This window comes from Filicampus tigris, chromosome 7 (assembly GCF_054856515.1).
Source record: "Filicampus tigris isolate MCC_2025a chromosome 7, RoL_Ftig_1.0, whole genome shotgun sequence".
Lineage (NCBI taxonomy): Eukaryota > Metazoa > Chordata > Actinopteri > Syngnathiformes > Syngnathidae > Filicampus > Filicampus tigris.
This window is the reverse complement of record NC_141223.1, coordinates 13,507,084-13,522,393: the sequence shown is the minus strand read 5'-3', so window position 1 is coordinate 13,522,393 and position 15,310 is coordinate 13,507,084. Positions and strand designations below refer to the sequence as shown.

The 15,310-nt window shown below is 40.0% G+C and overlaps 1 protein-coding gene across 8 annotated transcripts in view; it reads right to left on the bottom strand.

Moving 5' to 3' along the window:
* The window catches only part of LOC147144835 (cell adhesion molecule 2-like), a 141,269-nt gene that overhangs the window by 15,267 nt on the left and 110,692 nt on the right, over positions 1-15,310 (bottom strand). For 7 of the 8 annotated variants that reach the window (XM_086035757.1, XM_086035759.1, XM_086035755.1 and 4 more), the window contains one exon: positions 7,809-7,958. In XM_086035757.1, coding sequence (XP_085891883.1) covers positions 7,809-7,896 — 88 coding nt within the window. In that variant the 5' untranslated portion in view covers positions 7,897-7,958. Of the gene's footprint in view, positions 1-826; positions 1,980-7,808; positions 7,959-15,310 lie in introns of those variants that run through there. The other variant, XM_086035760.1, reaches the window with a different exon arrangement.

The following is a 15,310-nucleotide window of genomic DNA, read 5'->3' as shown; positions in this document are numbered from 1 at the left end:
CGCCGATTAATTAAAAAAATATGATGATTAAAATAACACTTAACACTTACCACAATAAAGACATTTAATATTTTATTCAACTTATTCAACTTTACTACAGATAAAATAGTCGGCAAAAATCGTCAAAACGATTTTTGGGGATGTGGATGTACAGTATAATTGTCATTATCATTGTTTTGTGTTGTAATGTGTTAGACAAAATTTTTAGATATCGGCTGTCCCCCAACCTCCCCGATTAAAAAAAACCCAAAAAAAACAAACAAGACAAAACGAGTATCGGCCGAATAAAATCAGTTGGGCCTACTACTACTACTTTGAACCGCTAAGCATGTCTTAAATACTTTATCTGAAATCCTAATCCTTGTTTGAAACCCAAATTTAAAAAACAAATAGCTTCACTACTTTTTTTAGTGTTGAAGAGCAACACGGGCAGCATCTGTTTGCCATTCCAGACTTTGTTGTCTTATTCCATCAACATCTAGAAAAGAACAGACATCAACAGGAAGTGTTTGCATGGCGAACGATTGATTTTTCTGTATTGAGCCAAGTCGAGGCGGAGACACCAAGTGGACCTGAGTGAAGCATTAGTGCAGAAAGCCAGCAGCGCTTTGCAGCACAGCGTATAAATAAAAAAGCAACTAAGCGAAGTCTATTACTCACACTACACCCGGGCGAGGAAATCCAGCTAATAGCCTAGCATTGGGCAACGCATGTGGGGGTCCGGACCGGAGATCCGTCACAATCAGAGGCAAATGTCAGCGCGTGACAAGGATTGTTTTAGCGTGCACTTGAGGAATTCAATGTGATGAAAAGGGTCATTTCCCACCGGAAAGCCGCCGTTGCTCCCTCGGTGTTTGGCGCGCTTGGGTAGGTGGCGTAAATCTGCGACGATGACCTTGTAACATGTGCCGTAGTTTTAACACACACAACTTCTTAGCCCCCACCACCCCTCAAACCTGCGAAGACTGATCAGTAAAACAGAGAGCAAGACAGAGTATCACGGGACATCAGGACACCTGCTGCTCGCTCATGCTAAGGCATGTTTGCACCACAAAGGTTAATCTATTTTCCTGGTTTGTCTAGTACCCTTGTTTGTCTCCTTTCCAGTTTTTTTATATTTACCTTGGTTTGTCAAATTTCTCGGTTTGTCTATGTTTACTTTCCTTGTTTGTCAGCTTTCCCGACTTGTCAATTTCCTGGTTGTCTCATTTACTTATTTTTCTACTTTTCTGGTTTGTCGACTTTCCTGTTTCATCAATTTCCTGGTTGTCTACTCACTTATCAGCCAACCTGGTTGGTTAATTTTTGGGTTTTGTCTTATACCCTTGTTTTTAAATTTCCCTTGTTTGTCTCCTTCCCCGGTTTATCTACTTTTCTACCTTATAGATTTCTTGGTTATTTACTTTACTGATATTACACCTTACCTTGTTTGGTTGTTTGTTGGTTTGAGTACTTTTACTTTCCTGGGTTGTCTCCTTTCCTGGCTTGTCAATTTCCTGGTTGTATCATGTACTTATTTATTTTATTTTAACTTTCCTGTTTTTTTTAATAATTAAACTTGTTTTTCAATTTTCTTATTGTATCTACTTTGCTAGTATATTTAATCGATTGTATTCGTTGTCCTAGTTTTTTTTTTCTATTTTGCTGGTTTGTCTACTTTGCTGGTTCATCAATTTCCTGGTTGTCTACTTTACTCATGTGTCACCTTTACTGGTTTTGTTTTGTCTAATACCCTGGTTTGTAAATTTTTCTGCTTTGTCTCTGTTCCTGATTTGTCAATTTCCCTAGTTTGTCTCCTTTCCTGGTTCATTGACTTTCCTGTCGTATTCTTTCTTTGTTGTTTACTTGACTGATATTACACTTGACCTGTTTGTCTACTCTTACTTTCCTGGTTGTCTCATTTATTTATTTGTCTACTTTCCTGGTTTGTCTTATTTTCTCATTTGTCAAATTTCTTGGTTATTTATTCAACAGGTTTATCTACTTGTTTGTTTTCTTTCCTTTTTTTTTTTCTATTTAGCTTGTTTGTCTTCTTTATTGGTTTGTCGGTTTTCCTGGTTTTTATAATATTGAACTTGACAGCCTCTGCTGCAGTCAATGAGCAGAAAAACGGCATGGGCATCCAAGCTTGAAAACAGTAAAAAGGGAAATTACTATGGGAGAATTGAAAATGTCTCATTTGAAAAATTACTCCTGAATTGAAACCCTCACAAAATTTCCGAACCCTGTCATGAAACCCTGACATGCCCTTAAATATAAGATTTAACTCAAGGTTTCAGCCAAATTCTAAAACCATAATGTGTCTCAAAACCTTAATTCGAAACTCTCTTACTCGTATGAAACCATAATTTAAAATCATTACCTTGATTTGCAACCCAACACCCGTTATGAATCCCTAATTTGAGACCCCAACAAAGGCTTTAATCCCTAATTTTAAATGTTAAATCAGGATTGCAACTATAATTTGAAACATTAGCCTGTGTCTTCAAACCCTAAAAGAAATAAAATCAAATTTTCTCTGGCAAAGTGACACATTTTCTTGAGCAAACCCACACGAGAAAAGTGCCAATAGAAAGTGTTGAGAAAAAGGCTGGCACATTTACCTGTAAATACAGCCTGGAAGGTGTGTGTGAGAGCGTGTATGTGTGGGTGTGTGTGTGTGTGTGTGTGTGTGTGTGTGTGTGTGTGTATCTTTCTTTCTTTACAGAATACTGATTAAATGCGATCTTTTATTTATTTATTTATTTATTTATTTTTATTGGCTATAATCGCATCATCATGAAACATTTGGCAAAATGGATTTTTAAGATTAAACACTTTGTAATCACAGCAATCCATCTGCCTGGCAGGGTTAATTCTCCAGCACACGGCTGAGAAGAAAACATACAAGAAACGGCTCACATTTAATACAAAGTACTTTAAGTGCCGTCACTCGCGCAAACTCGACAAGGATAAATGCAACCGTGATGCGCTGAAAAGTACATTTAGTCTGCACAAGCAAGAAAAGTAATCCAACACTTGATGATGGTCTAGATTACCTAAACAGAGAAACATTCATGCAGCAAGTCCAAAGCATTTCTGCAAAAAAAGGTCAGGCATGATCTTTTTTAAACAGTGATCAGTAAAACAAAGAGCAAGGCCAGTCTAATGGGACATCAGGACACCTGCTGTTCGCTCATGCTAAGGCATGTTTGCACCACAAAGGTTAATCTGTTTTCCTGGTTTGTCTAGTAACCTTGTTTGTCTCCTTTCCAGTTTTTTTTTATACTTACCTGGTTTGTCAAGTTTCTCGGTTTGTCTATGTTTACTTTCCTGGTTTGTCAGCTTTGTCAGTGTGTTACATACATTTACAGTTCAAAATCATTCAGTAAATGCAGTAAATATCATTTTTTTCAACATAGATAGGTGCATCTTATACAAAGGTGCGCCATATGTGTTTTTTTCATTATTTTTTAAAAAATAGAGTGGGTGCGGCTTATAGAAAGGTGCGGCTTATCGTCCGGAAAATGCTTGAAGATGTACATTATAAAACAAATTTATAGCCTTTCTTTCAGTGTAAAAAGCAGGATTAGGATTGGACCTTGAATTAAAAACTAGGATGATCATAAAATAGGCCCATTTCCTGTTTCCACTCTTCTTCTTTCAAATTTACACAGTTTAAAACAATAGTGTGTCGCAATATGGTGGAATTACACCCAAAATCAGAACCATAAATGTACAAAAATAATCCGCAAAATTGAATTGAATTGACCTAGAGATTCACCCAAAATGGCTGATTCAGAGGTGTCGGGTCTGATTTTTAAAACTTTCCAGGGGATTTATTCTCAAAAGTTTCTGCTTACCCTGACAAATGTATGTCTGCATTGCAAAGGAATGTGAGTGTCTTACAGTAGTTGGCAGCCAGTGAGTCTTATGCGTATAATACATAACAGATACCAGCTGGCGAGATGTTAGAGGAGGGCCGCATCAAATGTGCGACCCATATGATGGACCCGAGCAACCCAGCAAGGTTAATGCTCTCCCGGAGCTTGGCTTGAGTGAAGCCTCTCATAGAAGCTCATCGTTTACGCTCTCACCGCTGATGCATGAGCTCATTGAGCTGTCACCCACCCACATCTTTTCCCAGCAGCCCTCATTCCTCCTCATGGGATGCGTGAATGAAAGCGACAGGGATGTGCTGACAAATTGTACAGCTCAACTTGAAGCACACATTGCAGCACGACTGTCGAAGCTGGCAGAGAATTCAGGAGCAAACCGGACAAATTCAGATTACCATATTCGGACTATAAATCGTGTAAATTGGACCAGTGAAAATATGCATCATGAAGAAGAAAAAGGAGTAGCCTACAAGACAAATTTTGGGGGGAAACCGTGAAGTGAAGAACAGTGAAGTTCCGACCCGCACAGTAAAATTCAATTCAAGCACAAGCTGCGGATGGCTTTTGTTTCATAGTCTGCGATTGGAAATTAGTGGGAGGGGAGCACGTTTTTCTTTTTAGTTTAAAATGGCTTATCTTAACTAGAATCCAGCGTCGCATTTTCGCCAAAGATATCATCCCGGTCGGTTATTGCGCCTTTTGCTGCTGTAAATCCTTGTTGTGGCATAAGGGCGCCGTATGATAAACTAGCGATGTGTCACACATTTGTTGCCATGACTACTACTTTCTCTTTTGCTTCCATTTCTTTTTCTACTTTGTTTTGGCGGTTGGCAAATACCTTTGGCAAGTCACTTCCACCTTCTGGCTCCCGGCTGTGATGCACCAAAATAATTTGCAAAACACCAAATGACAGTCAACAAGGTTTGGGAGCTGAGCTTTGGGTGCCAGTACAAGCTCTAATTTTATTATAGACAAGGGACCAGGACCAGCCCAACTATACAAGACAATACATCCATCCATCCATTATCTATACTGCTTATGGTCACAAGGGTCGCGGGCGTGCTTGAGCCTATCCCAGCTGTCTTCGGGCAGTAGGCGGGGGACATCCTGAATTGGTCGCCAGCCAATCGCAGGGCACACAGAGACAAACAAACATCCGCAATCTCAATCACACCTAGGGGCAATTTAGAGAGTCCAATCAACTTACCATGCATGTTTATGGAATGTGGGAGGAAACCGGAGTACCCGGAGAAAACCCACGCAGGCACGGGGAGAACATGCAAACTCCACACAGGGAGGCCGGAGCCGGGATCGAACCCACGACCCCTGAACGGTGTGTAAATATAGATATAAGTAATATATAAAATATAGATAAAAATATAAATAAATAAAGCCAATAAATTGACATAAAACACTATATACAATTGACACCGGAAAAGAGCCCAAAATTTCAGGTCTGATCAAAAGCCAGAGAAAAGTGACTTCCAAAAAATACGGTACTTCACGGCAGTGGTTCTCAACGTTTTTTTGTAAAGTGCCAACTAAAAAAAATAATTTGCTCTCCAACCACTTTTATGGCCAACATTGAAATACAGTCGTGGTCATCAAAAACGAGATGGATTGTAAGCCACAAAAACTTTATGCACATTTGAACATTAACACTGCACTTAAACATAGAATAAAATTAATTAAATTAAAATTAAAAAAAATAAAAATTCACTTAAAATGCATTCCACATAAAAGATAGAGTAATTGTACCCAACTTAAAGCGGAAGTCAACCCAAACATATATTTTTTAAGAATATGTTGTATGCAGGCCCACTAGTTGAAACACAGCATTCTGATTAATAATTGTGTTTATGGAATATGAGTTAAGCAACAAAATACACCTAGATCGACAGAAGTGACAAAACGGCCGCCCCCTGACATGGCTAAAAACGGGTGGATTTTGCTGCTTAACTCATATTTCATATCAATCATATTGCCTTTTTTAAACTAGTGTGCCTGCATAGAACATATTCTTGTAAAAGATATGTTTGGGTTGACTTCCCCTTTAAACATTAAATACAACGGAACTGTACCACTAGAGGGAGCCACCAGTTATGAGTCACTATTTTAGGGGTCTGAAAGTCACTCAGTAAAGTTAGAAAACAATGAGTGGTGAACACCAGTTTCACCGATAAACATGAACTTGTTTGAAACTGTCTATCATAACTGGATGAATGCAAAAAAGTCTCGGTGAGGCAGGCTCAAAATTATGTAGGAAGTCAGTCATTTTGGTGTGAAACAGCCATTTAGGGTGAATTTGTAGGCCTCATACTTTCAGGGTCCTAAATAGAATTTCAGTAGTGCTCCCTGGAAAGTTTCAAAAAAAATCCTGACACTAGTTTTACTGCTTGAGGCAAAATTGGATGGGAATGTCTATCATAATGTACAAAATGTACAAAAATGTCTCAAGGACTCACGCACAAATTGAGTGGGAGGGAAGCCATTTTAAGCAAATTTAAGTTTGTATGTTGACAAACTCCTACTAAGGAATTTGTGGGCGCAGCAGTGTCATCTCTTTTTATCTTAATCTTTCTACTGCTTCATGTTGAAATGGTTGGCTACCATTTTCATTAAAATTTAATTGTATTGTTTCATGGCCAATAACTTTAAAAGGTGATGTCATCATTTGATTGTTTGCATTTGTTAATTAATTTTCAAAGAGAATGATCCATTGATTTGCAGTTAAGTCTTCCAAAATAATTGATTTGTTCATTTAATCCAATTTTTATGTATTAATAATGCCAACTCTGTGTTTTGCATATTCTTGCACATACCAAAAGCATTACAAAGGATTTAACATCCGGTGTGTCCTCCTTTGAATTTCTGGAGGGAGACGCATATGTTTTATCCGTTTTACTTTCTTTCATCACATCTAATAGTCTTTGGGGCTTTTTCATCCTCATTTGTCAGACCTGAATTAAAATGGAACAAATTATCCAAAGGCCAAAGATCAGATTTTGTCTTCAGCTCTACCCAGCCGTCGCTTAATAATAGGCATAACTTTTAAGTCATTTTTTTAAACTCCAATATAGCTGTTATAAGGTCATTTTAATCTTCCCTGTTGCCTGTCTATTTCATATTAAACTACAGAAACCACACCACCTTATCTGTAATACTTTGCTCCAGGCTGCATGAGAATATGTTCTTTTTTTCTGTTATTTAAAGACAAAGCAGCAGATGTTTTATCATCATCATCATCATCATCACCATCAACTTATATGAAACCTGTAAAAGCATTTTTGGATTAAACACACGTGTGACAAACGCCCTTTGAGCGTAGGGGGCCTGCACGAGACAAAAACATATGGACACGCTGTGACGGACACCCAAGGGGAACAACGTTAACTGGTGGAGAGGTTGTCAACGCTTGCAGCAAAAGACAGCAAAGATATTTGGGCTTGATGGCGTTATGAAATGACAAAAATTCAAAGATGACCATATCTCAAATCAAGGTAGGCTTTGTCTGCCAAAGAACACTTTTACTTGCTTCAAGCAGGTTTTATCCTTTAAGAGGAACTAAACCCCAAAATGTTTCAAAAAAATTAAAGTGGCCAATACTGTGCTGAAGCTAATGTAAACAACATTGCTGTCTTGGTAAAGTTAAAAAAAAATTGAAAATAAAGGGGTGAAAAAAAGTAAAAACATACCACGTACGCCAAGTTCCTCGCTCACAGATCTCCAACCTGGTCTCGCTTTTTTTTCAGGGTCAAGGCAGGGTTAAGGTTGAGGTTTCAAATGAAGGTTCAAAATCTTAACGTTCCACAATTGCATTAGGCGTTCAAGCCCCATAGCAATGCTGTTGCCGTTATTATAATTTTTTTGTAATGAAGTGTTTCCAAAAGTGAAAGGAAGTTGTGTTTGTGTCATGACTTGCGTCCTCACCTTTCTTGTCGCCGAAGAAGAGCGTCTGCTGCGCAGGGTTGGACCACTGGAGGGAGGTGTTATCATTGAAGTCCACCCGGCAGGTCATGTTGGCGGCGGAGCCCTCCAGTGCTGTCACGTTCTGAGTGATGGGGAACTGACCTTGGCCACCTGCGAGGAGGAGGGAACGGGGCACACGGTTGAGATCATGGCGATGACGTGAGTAGATTGCTCATTAGGACAAGGTCTTTATTTCAGATCCAATCACGGCGGACCGGCTCAATGTGTTGTTGACATCCGCCTTGTCATCACTTTTTTATATACTTTGCCTGTAATGTCGGCCTGTGGTTCACAAATTGTGGTGCCGTAAAACGTGCAAAAAATTATAATGCCGTATTATAAAAAATAAAAAGTGTGTATGCACATAAGGAGACTTGCGAAGCAATAAAACATATATATTGTACTTAACCAGCTTTTTTTTTGGCAGGGGCGAGGATGTTCTGATATGATTGTGAGGTATCGTCACATCTGACATCCCTACATTTTTAAAGCTTTTTTTTAAGTGCACATTACAATACTACTGCTATTGTACAGATAAACTCGCAAGACTGCTTGCACGTATTTGTATGGAAAGTTTGGTTGGATTGTCTAAGAGTACGGTAACTTAAAAGGGAAGTCAGCCACCAAATTTTCTTCATAAGAATATGTTGTATGCAGCCCGACTAGTCAAAACACGGCATTCGGATTAATATTGCGTTTGTGGAATATGAGTAAAAGCAGCACTGGGCAGGAATTCGACCTTAATAAATTTTTTTCAGAACTTTTTGGATGAAACATTGACTTACAGGTAGTTGAATGGGACTTTTGTCATGCCCTGGGGGGGTCTGTATCATTTTTACTCGCACTAAGGAACTTTGAGGAGGATGTAAGCAACCCTGGCACACAAAAAAAATACAAATCTCCTGAATTGCTTTACGGCATACTCACTTCCTCCTTTCGCTATAAGGAACTCGAACTTCTACACGCTATTACTGGTGTCATGGCAGATGCTCCAAAACGAACCAAAAAAACCAAAATTAGATTCATTATCTCATTTCTATTCATCTTTCACACAGTAACTGGAAATAGAAATGCAATTCAGTCCAACTTGCAGGCCAGCGAGAGCTCAGAATTTCACGACACTACCCCAAATGTGGTTGACTTTTGTCAAAATACTACCGCTTTTGTCCACATGGCGCCGCCATAATCAACAAAAACTGACATATGACAGTGTTGCTTTAAGCAGTAAAAATGCAGGGGTTTTTTTCTCAGGGTGTGGCCATTTTGCCACTTGTTCTCGGCTAAAAATTACCTTACATACCTTATATTAGCTAATGTTAGCGTCTGTTAGCTAACATTAGCTAACTTTGCTTTTAAATGCCTTTCAATTTTTTGTTTGTAAATGTATTTAATTGTTGACAATGTAGGTTCTTTTTTATAATTCTTAGTAGCTAGATTTGTTCTCTCTGCTTTGCTTTTGAATGTCTTTAGCTGTTTGTGCATGCTTTTCAGTGTTGTGCTTTTGGCTGTGTGAAGCACATCGAGTTGCCTTGTGAATGGAATGTGCATATTTTATGTATATTAAAAAGAACTTGCCTTGCCTAACGTCAACAGTCATTTCACTGTCAAAACACGTTTGTTCCATTAACAATGGATGACAGAAAAGTCATTATCATCAACTAGCCAGTCCCTTAGATCAAGTATGTCTGAGTTTCCATCACATCTTTTAGGAAATGTAAATTTCAGATGGTTTACTGACTCCTACCCAAGCAATTTACCTTAAGTAATAATCTTTTCCTCTGACATCATATATTTAAGCCAAGGCTGAAAACATGATTCAAACATGTACAGTATAATTGCGCCGTGGTGGTCAAATGACATGGAAGCTTTTGTTTACAAGTGTGATGTCATGGTGAATACAGATGAGCGCAGTATAGACGATGCTAATCATGTCCCCGTGCATACGACGCCCTCAAACTCCCCGACGTGCTCTCCTGTCGTGCCCGGCGAAGGTGACATTGACACAGCCTCCTCCCAGGTACAGTTGACCGTGTCGGCCGAGGGAGCAGCTGCCCGCCTCATTAGTTGAGTGAGCACCGGAGGGCCCCCCTATCTCACCGCCGCACCCCCAGGAGGCCCAAAGTTCGGCGGACCTTCCTTGACCTCGATTGTCCTGATGGGCGCCGCTCGTCAGCTCAGGGACACGCTGAGGCCGACTATAAATAGCAATGAGAGCACCATCCCAGGGGCGGGGGGCGTTTTACAGGTATTTTTGCTCATTAAAACATCCAATTATGTCCAGGTTTGAATATGCCTGTATCAATACATCATCTGCCTGACAGAAAGGGAGGAGTCCAATTTAATAGGCAATGTATTACATTAGACTTCCACCATCGCATGAGGTCCACTACTGTATCCAAAAATCTGACTTTACAAAGAAAATGATAATACAAAAATCTGCATTCGCTATTCCTAATGGCATTAGCCACTGAATGACCGAATCAACTCGAATGGGTTACTCAGTTGTACTTTTGCTGATAAACACGTCATACTCAAACAAATGAAAAAACAAATTTGATCAGAATGGTAACTGGATTGCACTTAAATCGTGCTTTATCTTGATCCTATGCTTATAAAGACATTGACTTATCTCATTCAAATGAATGTTGTACACCCCGTCATGTTGACACAGCACATCAGCACACGGGAAAGCTAACCTTTTTAGTTTAAAATAACTTATTTTAACCTCCAGGATCCCACGCCATACCCAGGCTAGCAGCAAGACCAAGTCTGTTTTTTCTCGTTGGTCCCATTTTTTTAATTCCATCTGCCTCTACCCAGATAGCAAAATTGGTGTGGCCGAGGATGGGCCACCCAACCCACCTTCACTTGGCTCACATACCTCAATGGATGACCGTCCTTTAGTGATCCACATCTGTTATCCACAATGTGGGCAACATAAGGCCCATGTCTCAGCCAAATCATATACAGTAACCATAGCTGTCCCTACTTTGGCCCTATAATGGACCAGAATTGGGTCCTGATAACCTTAATTCAACCTTAACTAAGCCACTTCATTCATGAGCCATATTTGACCCAGATTTTGTGCGGAAAAAGCCTCAGCAACTACAGTCTCGTAAACAGATTTATTTTGAGAACCGCCGCACATAAACTTGGAAAACTGCACTTTTTTTTCCAACACTGAACACGCAGTCCAAACTTGGACACAGCATGCTCTTGAACAGCATTTATCCATCCATCAAATTGTTGAGCTCTCCGTGCCCTCTTCTTCTCATCCTCTCCTTCCTGCCACCTCCCCTATCAGGAGCCAGATGTAGACATCTTTGGATTTGGTATTGATTTCCTGGTCTTTGGCCCCAGATGTGTGGGACACTAAATCACTAAGCTAAATTACTGTCAAAGTCTCAGTTTAATGCTATAGTTTGATTTCAGAGAACATTTAGCTTTAAAAACTTGTTTTAAGAACCTCTTAATACAGAGTAACTGGTGACATTATTATTACAAACACGGATGTTGTACCAATATCAACACACTCCATTCGATAACTATTAGAGACCTTCCAGTTTACTTTGATAGCAAGGTTTATGCCATAAATCCTCCAAAAGTCTTTAATTTTTGTCGTAATGTACTCCAGGGCAGCATGGTAGTTGACTGGTTAGCACGTCATCCTTACAGTGCAGTGGTCGTGGGTTCAAATCCAGCCCCGGCCTTCCCTGTGTAGAGTTTGCATGTTTTCCCTGTACCTGTGTGGGTTTTTCTCTGGGTACACTACTTTCCTCCCACACTCCAAAAACATGCGTGGTAGGTTAGTTTGCACTGTATTTTACCTAATATAGTGCTTGAAATCCATGTTTCACCACCTATTTTAAGATATTTCTCTCTTTTCAAAAGCCAAGATATCTTTTTTCATTTCACGAAATCTTACCAAGTGTAGTTATCTTACTGCACTGGCAGACAATGTCACTTGTTCTTAGTCTGAATCCTCTCAAAAGAAGTATTTATTTCTTAAATTTAGCAGAATTTGGTGGCAGAAGGTAGAATGAACCTGTTGCCATTCATATAACAGAATAACTTTGGGTTCAACTACACAGGCCCACATTTCATTCTTGGTAAGTGTGTTTGTGTATAATTTCAGACAAGATTGTCACTATTTCATTTTGCATACTTTTGTGGCATTTTTCTTAGGGGGTTTGCCATGTGATTTTCAATCTCACGCATGTGCCTTGGTTCAATAAAGCCTGGCAAAGACCTGTGTAGAAAACGCAGCCCTTTACCAACAAATTAAAGAACATGACTTGTTGACAGATGAGACGTTTCTCAAAGGCACACAATACCATGCAGACGGATGTCTTGCATGAAAAGAAAAGTATAAAGCTGATGTCTAAAAGCACATCGAGTCAAGGCTTTATGTCTGCGCGTGAAAGTAAACAGTTTTATCAAAAGATGCCAAGGTCGCCCGCTGACACGACGAATAATTTCTGTGTGCTCGCCAGAGACGATCCAGCGCCCCCAAAACGTAATTTATATCAGCGCCGAAGGGTAAATTATGTCAAGAGCATGCGATGGCGTGTCTTTTGGGCATTATGTGGAATGAAACGACGTCGTAGTGTTGATAGGTTGCAACGTATGCAGGTGACAGGAAGTACAGTACGTCAAACCCATACAAACCCATGAAATAACCCTGAACATCAATATATATATATATATATATATATATATACAGTGGACTGGGACAGGGACGGGCTGAGGTGCGATTGGCAAAAATAAGCATATAATTGACATCCATTTTTAATGGCAGAGGAATATCTGTGTTTTTTTTGGCAGTTCATTATTCATTCATACTTTTTAAACATCCTGCTTAAGATGCTGAAAAGCTCACCTATTCGTGGTTGCTGGTGTATTTTTGTGCTCTTTCTGCAACTTCAATCATCTTCCAGCCATGAATTTTTAAGGGTGATGTTGTATGATGAGTTTGAAATGATGTTTTGGGGTAATAGTTTATATTTACAGCTTAAAATATTATCATAGGTAGTTCTGATAATGCTAAGGGGCGCGTCAATTGCTCATCGTTTTTTTGCTATTTGTGACAGGGCTCAGTCCTTAAAGTCAGAGGATAGCACTCACAAATGTTTCAAAATTTGTGTATCCTGGTGAAAATACATGGCCTGGTAGCACCCGACAGACATTTTTAAAAATTCAGCCCCTGAAACCAATTTCAATCAACTTGTCAATCATGATTGGACCCACAAAAAGTCTCATGAAATAATTCCGGAAAAGACACGGGGATTTCGCCATTTTGTCTCAAACCAGTCATTTTCAGGGTCTTTTTGATCATTCCTAGAGGTTATTCAACGAGAAATTTGTGCTAGAAATTTCTTTCCATCTGCTACCAAAATTGAACCACGTGCTAGACAGATGGGCAGCGTTAAATCGCGAGATATTTGTGTTTTTGTCATTGTGTGTTAGAGGAGCATGGTGGCAAAGTTGGATGGCAACTGTGTTGAACCCATCTAACTCATTCATAACTTCATGGCAACTTCAGTTTTCAGTTTCAGTCATATTCTTGTAAGTGCACTGAAAACAGTTTTTTGTTGAATTCACTCAATTTTATTTCATCAGGCGGTTGCATTATATAAAATTATTTGGATCCTGGAAGGGTACCCATGCTGCAGGCGGATGACGAGTAACGGACACTCAATTTTTAGTCAAATTCCCAGCTCTGATGATGATGATGATGCAGACCGGAGTGAGCCAGGGGACATCACAAGAATATTTAAGATTGAGTAATACCGCAATAGTATTGTGTTTTATTGCAAAACGTTTGCGTTTTAACGCAAGACGTTTTCAGTTTCTATAAAATAATCATTGCAAAATAACGCAGGGTTATTTTAAGAGGAAACAAAGAGTTCCACTTCCAAGTCGTTTAAATGTATGTTTGGTGCTGGCAAGATTTTTACGGTCTAAAGATGTCCCTCTCAAGGACATACATTGCATGCAAAGGGATAAGATACTAAATATTAACAGTTAGTTAACGAAACAAAATTGCTACCCCCGATTACACACACAAGACAGGCTGGGCGTGTTTCTGTTAATCAGTGAAATTGGCATCCTGACTCCAGGATATTACATGTGTTGAACCACTAGAGGACACACTACGCCTGTGCAATGTGACTGCTGGGAAGCACATTGTGCAGGCAATTAATGAAGGCGGTTCTGTGGTATTGCAGAAGAGAACAGTGGTCTTGATTTTTAAAAGATCCCAACACAACACGTTCAGTCGGAACTTGACCCGGTTAGGGACAAATAGAGGGACGGACAAAAATCCACTTCCGTCCTTGCTTAGTCCGTCCTTCTTAAAAGACTTCTCATCCTCCGTCAGTCCATCCACAAAGTGGGCGTCCGTCCGGGACAGACAAATGGACCGTTCCATCCCTGGGACCGAATGCCCATCTCTGGAAGTAGCTATTTAGCTAGTAGCTCTAGTAGCTAGTATAGTAACTAGTAGCTTTGCATGTTACCACTTTTCAAAAATATGAGCCCAGAATCAGAATGCAGGTCCGAGTATATTCTCAGGCGGGAATGTGAGTGTTTTCATTTTTTCAAGGCCGAGAAGATGATACTCACGTGCTATTGATTTTGTGAGCATGTGGTGCTACATGGAGAATATCAATATAAAAGAAGGACGGAAGCGTTCTCGAGTGCACCGGTAGGGTGGATCAACAACGAGGCTGGGCTGATGAATGTAAATAAGAAATTTATTACTATCGATGATGTAGAGGAGTCTTGCTGAGAGACCGCAGCGAGAAAGGGGGGTCTTCTGAGATGTGTTATGGCCCACGTTGTGTCGTGGCTGTTTAAGTTGTGTGTGTGCGTGCTCTCCTCTGCTCTTCCCTGATTTTATCACCAGTTCAGCAACACAATTAGAGCAGGGGAGGGTAACCAATTTAGTCAATTATTTTCAGGTGTGGCATCGAGCAATTAGTTCAAGAGGGACTGGGTTGCTGGTGTACTGGGCTGGCTGCGAGTGACGTGGTCAGTCCCCGGACTGGCTACTGGTGATGTAGCCAGTCCTTTTTAGTTTGTGTTTGTAATCACTGTCGCTTGTGACACCTTAGCCCTTCCAACTACCACACCTATGTTGGACCCCTCCTCCTTGCCCTCTTGAGGAGGGGTTGTAACAGATGTGATAGATGTCTTCCACCACCACCCCCGCACACCCCCAAAAGCCTTCGTCAGTTACAGCTGACATGACTGAATAATGGAAAGTGGCATGTTGATGAATGCTTAGGGAGCGTTCAAGCAGAAGCAACTCTTCTAAACTGCAGGCAGGAAACAGCCTCTACTTTCCTTTCATCATAGAATAATAACACTCACAGGACATAACATTAGCAACATAAAGTGGCTATAAAAAGTCTACACATCCCTGTTCAAATGGTAGGTCTTTGCGATATAAATAAACGAGA